Consider the following 17,853-nt stretch of genomic DNA (forward strand, 5'->3'; position numbering starts at 1 on the left):
TAGGCTTTTAAGAACATCTGGAAGGATTAAGTAGAAGAATGATTCAGGAAAGGAATTCCAGAGCTCAGACCCTAGATAGAAGGAAGTACAAAAAACAAGAATTGCAGAGCTCCAAGAGTTGTAGGAGATTAAAATATATATAGAGAGAGGTTGTGTCATGGAGTCATTTGAAAAACAGGCTATTTCTTCTTCTAAGCTTCAACTCCACGTCTAGCAAGGCTTCAATACGTTCATTAGCAGAAAGATGATAGGTGCTCATAACAAGGTGCAATTACAATACTGGCAGTAGTTTTGAATGAGCAAGTTGAACAACAGTACTGAGGAGGACAGCAAGAAGAACACTGGATTTGAAGTGTCCACTTCTACCAAGTCCAAGAATGTAAAACCATAATGTAAACATGTGCCAAATGTACACCAACTCCCTACTCTTTATTCAGGAAAAGATATATTAATTTTACATTAATTTAAATTCCTATGTTTTGAATATTAAAGCATCAGAAATTAAAAACGGACACAATTATATTCAAGTACAGTAGAAGCCAATGTAGCAAAACCTTTCACAGCTGGAAAGATCAAATTGGACCAAAAGAGGAAAGCCAGAAGTGAAAATATAATGTGCATCAAGATAATACATCTCCAATTAGTAATAAATGCAACTCAGTTTGTCAAACGTTTATCAAAAATTTACCAAAAATTAATGCTACAGCTTAAATATCCAAAGACCCAAGATGTCAAATTGAGATAAAAGGTCAACTACATAACTTAGGATTTTTATAAAAGCTTCAAGAGTATCTAAAATACACGACAACTTTTAATAAACATTTAAATCAACCACAATATCCACAAGAGGATCTATTTCACTGTACAACTGTAACTTAACGTTTAAAATGTTGCATCTGGAGATCCAAGAACATCTGTATTAAATGAGGAGACAGCTGGAATTATCTACATACACACAAATATGAAAAATACGTTTTCAAACGTTCTATAAATGTATTGCAACTGTTAGCTAATCCACACCAAATAAACACGCCAGACTAATCTATCTTGCATTAATGTGGTATTATCACATTGCACCCACTGATATCTTAATTAAATATTCAAATTCCAGAATCTCAGAGGGTGACTTCTAAATTTTATTTGCACATATCATAATAGACTTGCACTAAGCAAAATGATTTTGATAATTCTTTAGGTACCAACGTCACAGATCCATGCTATTAGTATTGAATGATACTGCATTATTATTGAACATTTTGGTGAAACTGTTCCAACAAGGTATTACAGATAAATTTTGTTGCTGATAAACAGAAACAGAATTTTACAAAGACTGCCTTGTTGCACAGTCAAGGAATTATTCCTTAGTTATTCGAGAACCATAGTTGTAACAACCAGATATAAATAAGGTCTACTCGTTGCGCAGGCGCGAATCACGGGGTCGCTGGGAGTTGTAGTTCGCCAGGTCACATTCACAGCCAGAAAGTCATGGGGTTGCGCGACCTAAAGACTACAACTCCCACAAATGCCCCGCCAGCAAAACAAATCAGACAGAAAGATAACGCGAGTGCTCCCCAGCAGCAATGGCCGCCAAATTGCACCACCGATTTTCCTGCATTCCGTCAAAGAGCCGACGTTCCCACACTTAAACTATTTCCCCTTCTTTCTGCTTAAGCTTACACACCACTCTAACGTCCGCAGCACTGACAGCAACCGTGCGAGGAAGCCCCTGCCGCCGTCTCCACTCCAAATGCACTGCAGCCGCAAACCAGAAGCTGCGCATGCGCTGCTTACCCCACTTGCAAATAACCACGGAAGTTCCAAGGGATTGTAGGTTCTGTGACTTTAGCAATAGATAAACTAATCTCTAAAGCCCAGCAATTAAAATTCCAATAAAATAACATCTATTAGCCTTTTGAAAAAATCAATTATGTAATTAGAAGTGTTTAATTGCTAGTGTGGCTGCATCTCTGAGAAGGTCAACATCCCACTTACTGTTCCTAATTGCCCTTGAAAAGGTGCTGGTGAGCTGCCTCCTTCAATGCTGCAGTGCCTCGGTGATAGATATTCCCACAGTACTGTTAGGTGAAAGTGTTCTACGAGTGTGGGATTATGATGAGAAAACAACAATTTATTTACAAATTAGGATATTGTGTAAATTGGAGGGAATGCTGAAATTGCTAATGTTCCCAGGTATCCACTACCCTTATCCTTCATTGTAGAAGCCTTGGGTTTGGAAGGTATCTATAATTTAGTCACGGTGAGTTGTTGCTGTACATTTTGTATATGGTACACATTGTAACCACAATATGCCAGTTGGAGTAAATGTTCAGTGTTGTAGATGGAGTGCTAATCAAACAGATTTTAAGCAGGATCTAGACATCACTGGCAAGGCTGGCATTTGTTGCCCTTGCCTGCTTGCTTTTGAAATTAGTGGCTTGCAAGGCCATCTCAGAGGACCATTTCAGAGTCAACTGTAAACCAGACTCCGTAAGAGCAGCAGGTTGCTTTCCCTGAAAGGTACTAGCGAACAAGGTGAGCTTTTGTGAGAAGTCTTCACTGATACCAATTTTTTTTATTCTTCTTTGATTTACTTGCTTGGATTTAAATTCCCTCGAGGCATTCAAACTAATGCCTCTGGATCCAAGTCCATAACTTAACCTTTGTGTTATACCTCTGGCATGATTATTGTCAACACTGGTGCCCCACAAGGCTGTGCGACGGTTTCACCGGGTAACTATCCCTAGCATTAATCAATTATCCCCGGAATAATGTAACTAGGATATCTATTCTCTTACAAAGTCTATGCTCTGAGTAGGAATAACCCGTTCAATCCTATCACCTCTAGCCATTTGAAGTAGGAAGGTAGATTAGACTTACTATGGGATCAGCAACTTTACCGGATGTCGACTAGATAGGAGTACTCTCCTTTAACGGAGAAGGGTCTTAGGTTCTACCTAAGGTTGCCAGACAAAGGCGGATTCGCAATCTAGTCTCCTGCACTATATTTTTACCAGTGATTAGTCAAAGGCAAGTTTCAAGGCTTAATAATAAATGTTTTTATTAGATGCAATTTATCAAAAGTAAATAAGAATATAAGAGTTACAGAGTAAAAAGCATTCCAAGGATGAGCTATAATTCTCATCTTATGCAACTACATACGGACGATTAAGATCATAGGATGTACTTACAGAGCTACCAGAGCATTGTTCTCTGAAGCAGAAGGTTAGAGAGTCGAGGAGCCTTCAGAGGGTCTCTTCTCAATCACCAAGTGCCTCACAGACTCACAATTGCTCTTTTTATACTCCCTAGCCGACCTTAATCAGCTGATTTACTTTGGAAGTACAGACTTACTTTCTAAGTAAGGATGTGGTGAAGTATATCATGATCTTAAGGTGATAACTATGTACATTTACTTACTTTGTAAGTAACACCCTTTACATCATAAGTATATAGCAAGTATCAGTCACCTGGGTCTAAGACCAGACGTCTCTTGACCTTTACAATCTAGTAGTTCTTTTTATATATTATTATTGCTATAATTAAAAAAGGCTTCTATGCAAAAAGCTGCTTTATGAGAGAGCTTAACATCTTTATGTTAGTTATATCAAAGAGTAATAAACTGAGAAACTGCTGCGTTGCAAAATATCATAGCAATTCTTATCCTATACTGCCACAGCTGTGTCCTCAGCCCTCTACTCTACTCCCTATACATTCATGACTGTGTGGCCAGATTCTGCTCTAACTCCATCTACAAGTTTGCAGATGATACCACCGTTGTAGGCCGTATCTCAAACAGCGATGAGTCGGAATACAGGAAGGAGATAGAGAGCTTAGTGGAATGATGTCATGACAACAACCTTTCCCTCAATGTCAACAAAACAAAAGAACTGGTCATTGACTTCAGGAAAGGGGGTGGTGCACATGCACCTATCTACATCAATGGTGCTGAGGTCGAGAGGGTTGAGAGCTTTGAGTTCCTGGGAGTGAACATCGCCAACAGCTTGTCCTGGTCAAATCACGTAGATGCCACGGCCAAGAAAGCTCACCAGTGCCTCTACTTCCTCAGGAGGCTAAAGAAATTTGGTTTGTCCCCTTTGACTCTCACCAACTTCTACCGATGCACCACAGAAAGCATCCTATCTGGATGTACCACGGCTTGGTACGGCAACTGCTCTGCCCCGGACCACAAGAAACTGCAGAGAGTTGTGGACAACGCATCAAGGACACCAGCCTCCCCTCCTTGGCTTCTATCTTTACCTCTTGTTGTCTTGGTGAAGCAGCCAGCATAATCAAAGACGCCAACCACCCAAGACATTTTCTCTTCTCTCCTCTTCCATCAGGTAGAAGATACAGGAGCCTGAGGGCACATACCACCAGTCTTAAGGACAGCTTCTACCCCACTGTGATAAGACTATTGAACAGTTCCCTTATACAATGAGATGGACCATGACCTCATGATCTACCTTGTGTGACCTTGCACCTTATTGAACTGCACTTTCTCTGTAGCTGTGACACTTTACTCTGTACTGTTATTGTTCTTACCTGTACTACCTCAACGCACTCTGTACTAACTCAATGTAACTGTACTGTGTAATGAATTGACCTGTATGATCAGTCTGCAAGACAAGTTTTTCACTGTGCCTCAGTACAAGTGACAATAATAAACCAATACCATATGAACATTGCTTAGTGGGCCTGGATGATGCTGAACTTCTTGAATATGGAGCTGCATTCAAACTTGTTCCACCATACTCCTGATTAAGGTTTTGGTGGCGTCAGGGGATGAGTTGTGCCACCAAATAGCTCTCACAGGCACAATACAATTGCATAATGGTTAAATTACTGGATTTGGATTCAAAGCCCTGCCCACTATGACAGCTGAGGAAGTTATTAATCAGGAATTAAAAGGCTTACTAATGTCCTGTCCTTACCCAGTCTGGTCTATATGTGAATACAGACAGACCCAATACACACCAATGATAATCTGATTGACGCTTTATCTGTTCTCTGAAATGGCCATGCAAGCTTTTCAGTTCAGAATGCGATTATCGATGCAGAATAAATGATGACCTTGCCAACGACATCCATGTGCTATGAATGAATAAATAGACAAATGTGGCTGGCACACCTGCTGCTTTGATGTTAAGGACAGTAACTCTCACCTTGTCTCTGGACTTCAGCTCCCTTGACCATAATTGGAACAAGGCTGTAAATCCAAGTGATATCGCAGTTTATTGATGCATAAGCCTTGAATGATAGCTTGGTCAGAGACAGATGGCACTGCACTTTTAGCTGGATTGTAATTGTCCTTGCGGTCAAGACGTACCTGGGCAATTTTCCACATTGTGGGAAAAACACTGTTGTTTTGGAAAGCTTGGCTAGTTGTGGAGCACAAGTATTTAGTACCATAGCTATGATATTCTTTGGAACCATACCTTTGTCTGTTCATTTCACTTGGTTATTTATTCATATCACATGCAATTAATCAATGGCATTAGTAATGGCAGTGTTACAGATTAGGTTACTATTTGGTGAATGTCCCTTTAAGACATAGTACAGTAGTGTGTGTGTGTGGCACTATTACGACAACAACAAGAGATAACGATGTGCTGACATTTTGGTTCAGTCAGAAGGCGGGAGAGGAGAATGAGAGACACTGCCTGCTGGTCTCTGTATCGATGGATGAAAAACAATAAATGTGCCTGTCACTACAATCCACGTATGGATTTTTGGAATAATCCAGTGGAGTCCACTTTGTCATTAACCTGCAGAAGGAAACAGGTATTGTGTGGACAGCCACGTCTCGATTGCCTTTCGGGGTGGCAGATACTTTGGAACAAAGCAGTGGAGATCATCAGTGACTGAGGTGCTGTATGGGTTCCATCATGGAACATTCGGATTTCGTAATTTCTCTCTATCCTCTCTCTACATTTTCTCTTCAGTCAACGGTGGTTTTGCAAAAGCCTTTGCTCACATTTCACCTTGTGGCTTGCTGAACTGAACTTTGAGACTATTCCTGGACTTGGAGTTTGGGAATTTGCCACACACACACTTCGAGTTCAGTTTTTTTGGGGGTTAATGTTTAATATCTAACATTTTTACTTTTAACATTCTAACATTTTTACTTTTATTTTTCTTATTATCATAAGTAGTTATTAATAAGATAGTTTCTAACACTTATACATGACTCGGTGTGTTTCTTTTGTTGCTGGTACGTAACAGCAGAAATATCAAAAGCTGGCCAGAATGGATCATTCATCCATCATTTATGTTTGAGGAATTTTGCAAATACTTCAGCCTTGTGTGATAAGATTCACCAGTTTTTCCTCAGCTCTGTACTCTGTTGTTTCTGCTTTTAGCATGCTACAGTCCTGGTTGGCATCTCAGTTTTGGGTAGGCAAGTTGCTAAATAACATCCACCAACTAACCTTTGTCTAACCTAGTAGTAATAGTAATCAAAAAGCATAAAACTGACAATGCTCCAGATGAAAGCTTACCAATCTGCAACACTAACTTTATTTTTTTCATCACAGAGATGCAGAGTTTTTATGTTTTTATTTCAGATATCCAACACCTGTAGTGTTCTGCTCCTCAGTTATAAAACTGTTGTGCTTGTGCTCAAATTCCTCCCTGCCCTCACCACCTCTTACCTTTGTAACTATTCTAAAGCCACAGCCCACCAATCTCTCTGCACAGCCCCTAGTGCATCTCTAATTTTAATTGATCTGCAATGGCCTGCCTCTGCTTCAGCTGCCAAGGCACTAAGCTCCAGAACTCCTTATCTAATTCTTTTGTAATTAAAATAGAAAATATTAAAAACATTCAATAGGCAGCATCTGTGAAAAGAGAAACAAACAATATTTTAGGTCAAAGACTCTTTGTCAGAACTGTCTATCATCTATTTCAGATTTCCAGCCCTGTTCTTTTGATTTTTCACCTATATCTTTTAATGGTCAACATTCGTATGATTCACCATGAGATATTCTATTATGTCAAAGGCAACACGTAAATGCAAATAGTTGTTGTTTTAAGCTTTCCTGTGGTTTGGAAATAATTAGCGATGGCAATATTTGCTTATCTTTTAAAAACACAGTTCTACAATCTAAATTAGTCTCCAAAAATATTGATAAGTAAATATATTAAAATTCAGTTCAAAAATAAAAATTTTTGAGGACTGAGTATTTTTTTTGAAGAAGATAAATCTCATTCCATTTAAAGGAGGTCCAAGAACAATGAGACCTGGATTGGCATTACACAACTTTTTTTGGGGTGATAGATGGGCTGAGAAGCCTGTTAAAATGTAAATGGAATCCATGACTTTATGAACAACAGAAAAGAGTGCACAATTAAAATGTTACGCTGAACTAAAACATTGGTTTGGTCTCAGCTGGAGTACTGTGTTCAGATCTGGGCACCATACTTTACACAAAATGCCAATGTTTTTGGAATGTTAGAAGAGATGAAAAAGGTACCAGGTTAAGGAGATTCAGATGTGCCAAGAGACTGAAAACCTAGGTTCTTCTCCTAAAGGCAGAGAAGGTTAAGAGGATATTTGATAGAGCAGTTCAATATCATAAATGTTTCTTACTGAGTAGATAAAAAGTACTTTTCAATGATTAACAGAGTTAAAATTCTTGGTAGATAAGTGAAATTTTGCAGATTTGAAGGTCCTGTTTGTCAGAGATCAAAATATTTGTGAAATCTGGGAGTCCAGCCTAAGACAACTGCTACAAGCTGGGAGAGAGAAAAGTGCTAAGCAGTGGTGCTTGTGCAAAGCCAGGTTAGAAACATTGGATGGTCAACAGCAGGAAGTACAGGTGGCTAGATGCAGGACAAAAGGCAAAGCAAAACAGCCAAGTGTTATTTGCTGTTGTGAATATTAAGGATGGTGCCATGAGTATCTGGAAATGAAATCTCCTATGTCTGGGAAAAAGCAGACACAATGTGGATTGGAAGATATCTTTTACAAATAGTGTGCAATGAGGAGGAAATTAAAAGTATGAAGAGTGGATGAGCTGAGGTGTGTAGGACTGAGATGGTTAGATTCAGAGTGTCAGTTGAACAAAATGTACCTGGTACCAAACATGGTGAATTCTGTGAGAGAAGACCAGCTTCAAGGGCAGCCAGTGATCCAGGAGCAATTTGTAATGCCTTTCTGCAGCAACCTATCTATATTGAGGTGGTATAATTAAAACCAATGAGTTATGTAATGTTGATGTACAACAGCCCTACACTGAAGCTGGCTGAGAGTTGTTCTGTTAAAGTAGTGAACCCAATGAATCAATAGAACTATGATGTGGATTTCTTCATAGTTGTCCAAACATATACTTGGAATTATTACAGTGCTGCAAAAGAGGCTGAAAAAAATATATCATGACTTTTTCATGAAGATTGCTTCAACACAAGCAGTCACTTTTGTTGTGCAACTCACAAATGAGTATGCAGATTTTGTTCATGGAAAATGGAAATCAGAAGTAAAAAAGGTGAAGGAAGACAAATGAACGTGGCCAAAAGAAGACAGTATACTACACCCACAGAGATGCCAAGGATCCATCACGTTGAAGATGCTGTGAAGACACAGCCCATATCAAACTAATGCCAGCCATAGTGGAAGGCAGTGGTGACTTCACACGCATTATACCCCAAGTTATTAAAATGATATAAGAGAGGCAGACCATAAGAAATAGGAGTTTGAGTCCCTTTGAGTCTGCTCTGTCATTCGATCATGGCTGATTTATTTTTCCCTCTCAACCCCATTCTCCTACTTTCTCCCCGTAACCTTTGACACCCTTACTAATCAAGAACCCATCAACCTCCGCTTTAAATATACCCAATGACTTGGCCTCCACAGTGTCTGTGGCAATGAATTCCACAGATTCACCACCCTCTGGCTAGAGAAATTCCTCCTCATCTCTGTTCTAAAGGGACATCCTTTTATTCTGAGGTTGTGCCCTCTGGTCCTAAACTCTCCCACTACTGGAAACATCCTCTCCACGTCCACTCTATCCAGGCCTTTCAATACTTGGCAGGTTTCGATGAGATCCCCCCTCAACCTTTTAAACTCCAGTAAGTACAGGCCCAAAGACATCAAACACTCCTCATACATTAACCCTTTCGTCCCCAAGATCATTCTTGTGAACATCCTCTGGACCCTTTCCAACACCAGCACATCCTTCCTTAGATATAGGGCCCAAAATGTGGGATGTCTCATATCAGAGGAGCCAGGTTCAGGACTAGATCTGGAAGAATAATCCATTACACCAAGTGTTAGGAGGATTTTGTGCTATAGTAAAGAGCACAGAGAGTGGACATTTATTTTGGTGGTTTGTTTTTCCTTTTTTAATTAGAAAGATGTATTAGATGTAATTGGTTTAAGAATTGTAGCATGTTTCTAACTATTCTGTTTGTTGTTACTTAGTTTCACTGTAGAATTTGTCAGAAACTCCTTATGTCTGAGGAGTAAGCACACTGGTTTAAATAACCAGCTATCTTCCAGTTTCTTAGAGAATCAGTGAGAGAGGACGCTGAGATAAAGGTAAACTGCTCCGGGTATTGTGTTCTCGCTCACCTACAAGAATTACTGGCCCCTATTTTCCCTGGACAAGACAAAAAAGATTCAGCAATGGAACACAGTGGCTTTCAGAAACGTGGTGCTAATACAGATCCTATGCAAGGGCATCGAATAAAGAACAGAAAATGCTGGAAGCTCTCAACAGGTCAAGCAGCATCAGTGGGGGAGAGAAATAGATGTTCCCGAAACATTGATCGTTTCTCTGCTCACTTATGCTGCTTGACCTGCTGAGTGCATCCAACATTTTTCTGTCTGTGTTTTGGATTTCCAGCAACTGCAGTTTTTTTTTCATCAGATAAAATGCATGGGCTTCCAAAAGATATGGAAGGATCCTCTGGCATATTCAAATGTGTGATAAATGTAATTAAAATTCACTGTGATATTGAGTCTTGTTGGTTAAATTAAGCAGCAAAACCCACCACTCCTTCATGAGAAAATACGTGGATACAAAATAAAACCAACATCTGCTGAATATTTTGAGTTTTTGTCGGAACAATACAGCCCATGACATAAAGCCACAGCTGCAACGCCACTCACCCACGATAGCAACTCAGGTGACATAGGACCAGTCCGAATAAAGGCGTTTCCATGCCGCTGTGTCGGTATCTTAGCAACTGTCGTGTGACGGGCGGGAGGGGGAGGCAGTTGATTGGTGGGCGCGTCAATGGGCGACGCCCTGTCCGCGATGCCGCCTGAAGTTCCATTGGTCGCCCGGCGCCGGTGGCACCGCTTGTGAATTGGGCTGCACTTTTGAGGTAGCATTAAAGGCGACATTTATGTAGCATTGGAGGGGTTAAGAATGGCACACACTTTCACCTTAAATGAGCTAGTGAACTTGGCCATCGGCACTCCCGAGGTGGGTGTGTGTAACTTCAATGCGCTGCATGCACTGTTGCATGGTCTTCTGGAGCATCTCCAGCTTGGAGATGTGCAGAAGACAGTGGATGAAGTAGAGGTCGAGTTCATCAGACCCAAGAGCTCCGAGGACAAGGTTCCTGAAGAAGAAGCCCCTGCTTCAGAAGAAACTCCACCCAAGGAGAGGGAGACTGGAAGGTCAGTTTCGCTCTTCCACCAGCTGGAGGAAAAAGTTGCAAAGCTGCAAAACGCGATGGCCGTCTTGGGGCAATTGCCCAGTGTTCCGGAACTCATGGCCCGCAGCCAAGCGGAGACGAGCGGCAGGAAACACTCTACACCCAGCGGCAGTGGAGGGCCAGTGAAGGAAATGTGGCAGCTCATGCAAGTCAAAAAAAAGGTGGAAGCAAACGAGGAAGGAGTCCATAAGGTGGGATATTGGGTTTGAACTTTCATTGGGTGCTATTGCTACTTCAAAAATATAACGACAAACTTAACATCCTATCCCACATTTTAAAGGTGCTTGAATCTGGTATGTATTGCACCTGTCAATCAAGACTGGTATACAGTATGCATAAATATGCATGAAACATTCTCTGTTGGTACTAAAGGAATTGCAGTCTGTCCACAGCAATTCTGCTCATTCAGAAGGGATTTGGATTGCGCTGGAAAATCTAATGGGATTAAATGCAGATCAGTCACTAGTTCCCAATGTCCTGCATACTGGGGTTCAAAGGGAAGCAGCTTCAGAGATAGTGGATCCCCAAAGTATTGCTCTGAAGTATTTGTCCTGCTTCCTACTTTGATATGAAATGGAAATACTGGTATCTGAATTGTCATCCTATTTTATACATTGAATCAAAGTCCCAAATCAGAAATCTGGGAGTACTATATTCCTAATGTCCTCCCAGCTTCTATTAACATCTAACTTATTTTGTTTTTAAGGAAACTCTGTAAATGCTGTAATATTTCACTTTTTGATCTGTAACTTCTTTCATTCTTTTATCATATTGTGTAATATAGTTAAGACATTTTTCAGAAAATCTTTCACAGAAATTCCAATTTCTTTCATTGTGTCCTTTGTGTCCCTAGAGTACAGTAGTAATTTCAACTTGTATACTACCTTTTGTTTTGTTTTAATAAATCTCAAGGGGCTTTTCAGACAAGTATAAACCGAAAGAATGCTATAATAGAAAAGATTAGCTCAGTGATCATGGGTTCTGTCATGAAGATAGATTTTGAGGTTTTTAGAGATCATGTGTTTAGAGGGGAAAAAAATGTGCCTGAGATGGATGTACAATTCCTTTACACCTTGATCATACACCAGGATGGTCTGAGTGCCCTCTGCTTCTTCCTTGAGCAGAAGCCCAACCAGCTCCCTTCTACCAACACATTCATTGGCCTTGCTGAACTCATTGTCACATTGAGCAACTTCTCCTTCAACTCCACTTATGTTCTCTGGATCAAAGGTGTGGTTGTGGGATCTTGCATAGGCCCAACTATGCCTGCCTTTTTGTTGGATATTTGGAACAGTCTTTGTTTTGGTCCTGCTTGAGTTCCCTCACTCAGCTGGCAAATCCACAACTGGATTGATGCTGTTTCCTGCATTCACGCAGAACTCGTTACTTTTGCTGCTAGTTTCCGCCCTGATCTTGCCTTCACGTGATTCTTCCCTTCCTGATCTGTGTCACCATCTCATGGGATAGGTTACACCCATTACATGGCCACAGATGTCTCAGCTATACTTCCTCCCATCCAGCTTTCTAAAAGGACTCCATTCCATTCTCCTGTCAGTGCTATGCTCTAATGATGACACAAAACAGTGCCTCGGAGATGTCTTTCTTTTTCCTGAATCATGGTTTCTCTGTACTATAGTTGTAAGAGTGCTTGATTGCATCTCATCTATTTCCCGCACCTCTACTCTCAGTTCCTCTACTGGATAGAGCAAAAAGATAGAGTTCCCACTTTCCACCCCATCGGCCTCTGCATCCAACAGATCAATGTGCAATTTCTGCTACATTCAGAAGATTCCACCACTAGACATATCTTCCTGTCTGCTCCCCTTTCAGCATCCCAAATGACCATTCCCTCTGTACTCTCTGTCCTGCTCTTCCATCTCCTTCAATGACTGCCCTTCTCATGACATTTTCTAATCAACCATCCTTTTACTACTTCCCTTCCCACCATCCAGGGACACAAACAGTCCCTTCAGGTGAAGCATCAGTTCACCTGCAAATCATACAATCTCACTTACTGCATTCAGTGCTGATCATGTGATCTTCTCTACATTAGAGAAACCAAACACAGATTGGATGATTGCTTTGTGGAGCATCTACTTTCAGTCTGCACTGGAGATACTGAGATTCCTTTTGTCTGCCACTTAAATTCAGCATCTTGCTTCCACACTGGCTTATCAGTCTGTGGTCTCCTTGCTGTTATAAAAAGACCCACTGTAAGTTTGTGAACAGCATCTTATCTTCCCTCTGGGCATATTACAGCCTTCTGGATTCAATGCTGAATTTAACAACCTTGGGTAACTTGCTCTCCCTATTTGTATCAGAACTGAGCAGTTCTGGTCAATTTTTCTCTCTCCACTGGCATAACCTCACTTGCTGGGCACTTCTTAGAGCTTTGCATTTCACAAATTTTATGTTCCTCTGTGTTCTTTCTTGCTAACTCCTTGTTAACCCAACAAACCAGAAGACTTCCAAAAACAACTTATTCCCATGGCAACCTTGGCCTTGCTCTGTCGGAGGTATTTCCTTTATTCTATCCATTCCTCTTGCACTCTCCCTGCAACCTAAAACTAACTTGTATTCTTTCCTTTTTATAGCTTTTATGAAGAGTCTCTGACCTGAAATATTAACTCTCCTCCTCTTCCCACAGAAGCTGTTTGACCTGCTGAGTGGTTCCAGCATTTTCTGTCTTTATTATTATTTTGGAAACTGTAGGAGTCTTAGTTCCTGTATAGTGTAGTTTGTTTCTGAGTGCTTTAGAAATAAGCATCAAAGAAATGCTGTTTTAAATATTTTTTTTTGGAAATTCAAGCTCGTGGATGGTTATATCAACTGGCTTTTTCTGAGATCAATGGTAATTGGCAATGTTTGTGCAATATGTTTTTTTGCAATCAAAGTAATCACTTGCATGCACTTTTTCAGGCAATGGGATCACTACAAGAATTGATGAATGCAATTAATCTCTTGAGTAGTAACCATGAAGCAATGAAGAAAGACCTTGAAAAAGTAAGTTAGTAGTAATTCCACAAATTTAAAATGCTGATATTTTACCAATTGGGATTAATCTTCATAATCTTCTCTGCCTTACTGTATTATTAAGATTAAAAAATGCATTTTCTTTATTTTTCTGCTGTTGATACAAATATCATGTTTCCTGTTCATCAGTCACGTGTTGAAGTTTAACTTTGCTGAGTAAAGACTCAAATATCACTGTCCTCCTTCCTTCTTGAGTTGCTATAAAGATTTTTGTATGATGGACTAGTTTCATTAACTTTCTGGATCCTCCAAAATGCCAACAATGATGTGCATTGATATTGCTTTTTAACAAAACAAAAAATTTACTTTTAAAATGCTGAGGGGGGGGGGGGGGGGGGGGGGAGTAAACACAGGGATAAAGAACTGAGCAGTGGAGACTAAGAGACTGCAGATGATGGAATATAGAGCAAAAAAATAAACTGCTCAAGGAACTCAGTGGGTCGAGCAGTATCGGTGGAGGCACAGAGATGGTTGACATTTCAGATTGAGACCCTACATCAGGATTGAGAGAGTAGGGAGAAGATAGCCAGTATGTAGAAGTGAGAGGGAGGGGCGAGACAGAGGCTGGTAGGTGATAGGTGGAACCAGATAAAGGAGGGATGACGGGCAGATGGAACCAGGTGGGAGAGGGTGATGAGTCTGGGTAATGGTTGGGGGTGGAGAAACTGAAAAAAGGGAGAAAGACCCTGTGGCCAGGTGGGAATAGAAAGGAACATGGTGGGGGGAGGAAGATGGGTAACCTGAAAATGGAAAATCTAATGTTCATACCACTAAGCTGTAGGCTACCCAAGCTGTTCCACTTTGTGTTCGGCCTCGCTGTGGCAGTGAAGAAGGCCGAATACAGACAGGTCAGTGTGGGAAGGGGAGTTGAAATGTCATGCAACTAAAAGCTTAAGATGGCCATTGTAGACAGAACATGGGTGTTCTGCAAAATGGTCACCTAGTCTACACTTGATCTTGCCACTGTAAAGGAGGCCACATCTCGAGCACTTGAATGCAATAGACCAGGTTAGAGGAGGTGCACGTGAATCTCTGCCTCATTTGGAAGGGCTGTTTAGGTCTTTGGATGGTGGTGAGGGAGAAGGTACTAAACAGCCTAAACATCATCCCCTGCAACCATAATGGGTGTAACATTTTGAAAGATTGAGGGTTATAGGAATGGCAGAGAAGAGGAGTTGAGGTCAACACAGATCAGCCACGATTATGTTGAATGGTGAGGAAGGTTTGAGGGGACTAGTGGTCTACTTCTGCTCCATTTTTCTTGTGGTCCTTTCATAAAACCATATGAAATTAAGGTTGATGCCCACGAATAGCATTATGTACAAAGAGCTAATCCTGCAGTTTACCGTAGTACTTGCTATATTACAGTACTTTAAGCCAGACTGCACTTCTTAAAAAGGAGGTGACTTATAACGAGAGCAACCTCAAGTGAATCTCATCTTGGAAATGGTGATGAATGTCAACATTGTCTAAGAGATTAAGGACCAGGATTTTTGATGGTGGAGGTGTAATATCCTGTGTCCACAAGAAGCTGTCCAGGTGCATATATTTGCATGCCTTCAGCCATCTTGTGTGATCTATCCCATCAAGTTTTCTGCAGAATAATCAATGTAGTTTGCATCCTCTGACTAGCCATCATCTTTGCTTGAGCCCTGGCTGCAGTGCAGTTAGTTTCAGGTGAGCAGATCATACATTTTGATTTTTTTTTCCATTTAAGGTGTATATTGTGTTTGTACCTGAGATGTTGACCATGAGTGTGAAATAAGTGACAGTTTTTTGCCTCCATCATCATAGTCTCCATGATTTCCAAGAAATTGCACCTCCTGGGTATCTGAAAGGAAAAAAAGACATAAGGGTAAACTTCTGGTAGATAGGGGGATATTTGATGTGGGGACTGTAATAGATTCATGTTTAAAATCCACAGTAGCTTGGAAATCAGAAGACATGGTAGAATGTGGAGAAAGACGTATGTGCAAGATATAATGTGCATGGTGTTCTCTTCACCAAAATGGCATTTGATATGAATTGTCCCACAAGTGTGCTTGTGCTATGGGCACTATTTTGAATCCCTATTTACTGTTTAACTTTCCCATTAACCCGAATTTCAAACTCTTGATATTTGCAGCTGCAGCAAAGCAAAACACGGAACACTGAAGAAACGACTCGCAAATTGGTGAGTTGTGAATAGGAGTAGTTCGTATTTTGAGATCCAAAGACAAGTGACTAAATATCTTTTTTGTCACTTTAGAAAAATTTTGTATCAGAATTCTTAAGGTGAGGTAAAAATGATTTTGAAATCAAGAATTTGATGCTGACTTTTATAATCTCTGCCTTGGATCAAGCAATAGGTGGGGTTAGCTTTTGAAAACAATGATTATGCTTAGATGAAAAAATTACCTATAATTTCCTGCAGCATTGAGAATTATGCAGGTGTCTGTCCTATTTGTGTGTAGCTATGTAATTTTGTTGAATTGTATGCAAGTTGTATCTAACATTTTCTCTTTGTGTACAATTTTAAAAGTGTGAGTAATAATCTATTTTAGCCATGTTTATTTCTTTTTAAATAATTTACAAGTAACTTCATTTCTGGGTCTGGCAGAATGCATAACATGCAGAAAGCAGGATGCAAACTTCTGGTGACATTTTGTTTGCATCTGTGTTACTGAGGGGTTACTTTGCTAGAAAACTGTCCCTATCGTGATTGTCTGTAACATGAACCCTCTTTTCTCCCATTGAATCCCATGGTATAAGTGGAGATGCATTCCTATGTGATGTTTTTCTCTCATATTAAGTCATTTTATCAGTGATGACAAGCTGACCCACTGCTGTTATTTAACAGCTGGGGCTAAGATTAGACTTGGGGAGGGGGGTGGGGAGAAGGACAAAGAAAGAAACAACAAATTTTATCAATTTTATTTTTAGTCACTCAATACTGTGGGGCAATAAAATTTGGATATGATGTCATTGGGTTGGCAGTCACAGTTGAGACCTTCCATTGCCACACCCTGTCCAGTCTAAGGACATGTGAACAGACATCTGAGTGCAGCGCTATTCATCTACAAGGCATTTTCTCTTATGTGCAAGGCTCGTGGATTAGGAAAGGGCTTAGGAAGTGGGGATATCTGGGAAAGGGATGGGATTCGAGGATCAGGGTTCATGGGAGTAAGATGGTGTAAAAGGAATTCAGTAGGGTAATGAATTAAAACAAGGTGACTTGGTAGAAGTAAAGGCCAAGAGATTAATTTAAGGTGGCCATGGCCACTAAGGCTCCCCACAATGCAGCACGTCAGGGAAAATGCCTCACAGATGAAGAGATGGCTGTTGACATCTCCTCGGACTGGTGGGATGTGGCAAAGGAGGGATATGGCTGTCACTGCCAACCCAATTGATGCAGTGACATTACATCCAAATCTCAGTGACACAAGTGACTAAAAATATATATTGATGAAGTTTGTTTCTTTCATATTTCGTGTTTGTTTTCTGTTATTTTCCACATAAATTCCATAAGCGACCATTTCTGTATCTCAGTTTTGGGTGGTGATTTGTGAATTCTGTAAGGGAAAATTTCCATTACACAATGCAGGGTTGCATGTATTGGCAGTGACAAAGGTATGAAGCTACAGAGGCTAAAGTAGACTGCAAGTAGATTAACAGGTATAACAGCTTATAAGTGTGGCAGACATATGGAGACATCCTAAAATTGTCAACAAAGATATTTCATTGAGACCTAAAAACTCTGAGAAAAATGATACATAAGTAGCTTACTAAATAGATGGCATCAAATTGAAAGAAAAGGCATGCAGTGTTATGAAAATTGGTAGTAGATCAGAAGACTAAGAAAATTCTAGAAACCGACAAAGGATGATTCTTTATTTTAAAAAAAAGGAAATGGGGTGGGGGAAAGTAGGTTATGAGGGCAAAGCAGTGGGAAATATAAAACATGCAGACATATCTTCTACCAGTATATAGAAGGAAGAGGATTCTTGAGGTAGACATTGAATAATGGGAAATAAGGAAATGGCAGCATGTGAACAAATATTTTGCATTTATCTTAACAGATGAATGTACTAAAATCAACATGATAATAGTAAAAACAAAGGCGAGATGACTTAACACATTTCCTATCAATGGGGAAAAGGTACTTAACAAGCTAATAGG

General features: G+C 40.3%; 1 protein-coding gene across 2 annotated transcripts in view; it reads right to left on the bottom strand.

Annotated features, from left to right (window-relative positions):
• cdip1 (cell death-inducing p53 target 1) overlaps positions 1–17,853 on the bottom strand; it is a 46,334-nt gene that overhangs the window by 13,729 nt on the left and 14,752 nt on the right. The window contains exon 2 of one of the 2 annotated variants that reach the window (XM_052021505.1): positions 15,432–15,526. In XM_052021505.1, coding sequence (XP_051877465.1) covers positions 15,432–15,447 — 16 coding nt within the window. In that variant the 5' untranslated portion in view covers positions 15,448–15,526. Of the gene's footprint in view, positions 1–1,681; positions 1,808–15,431; positions 15,527–17,853 lie in introns of those variants that run through there. The other variant, XM_052021506.1, reaches the window with a different exon arrangement.

Source organism: Pristis pectinata, chromosome 8 (genome assembly GCF_009764475.1).
Source record: "Pristis pectinata isolate sPriPec2 chromosome 8, sPriPec2.1.pri, whole genome shotgun sequence".
In the NCBI taxonomy this organism is placed as follows: domain Eukaryota; kingdom Metazoa; phylum Chordata; class Chondrichthyes; order Rhinopristiformes; family Pristidae; genus Pristis; species Pristis pectinata.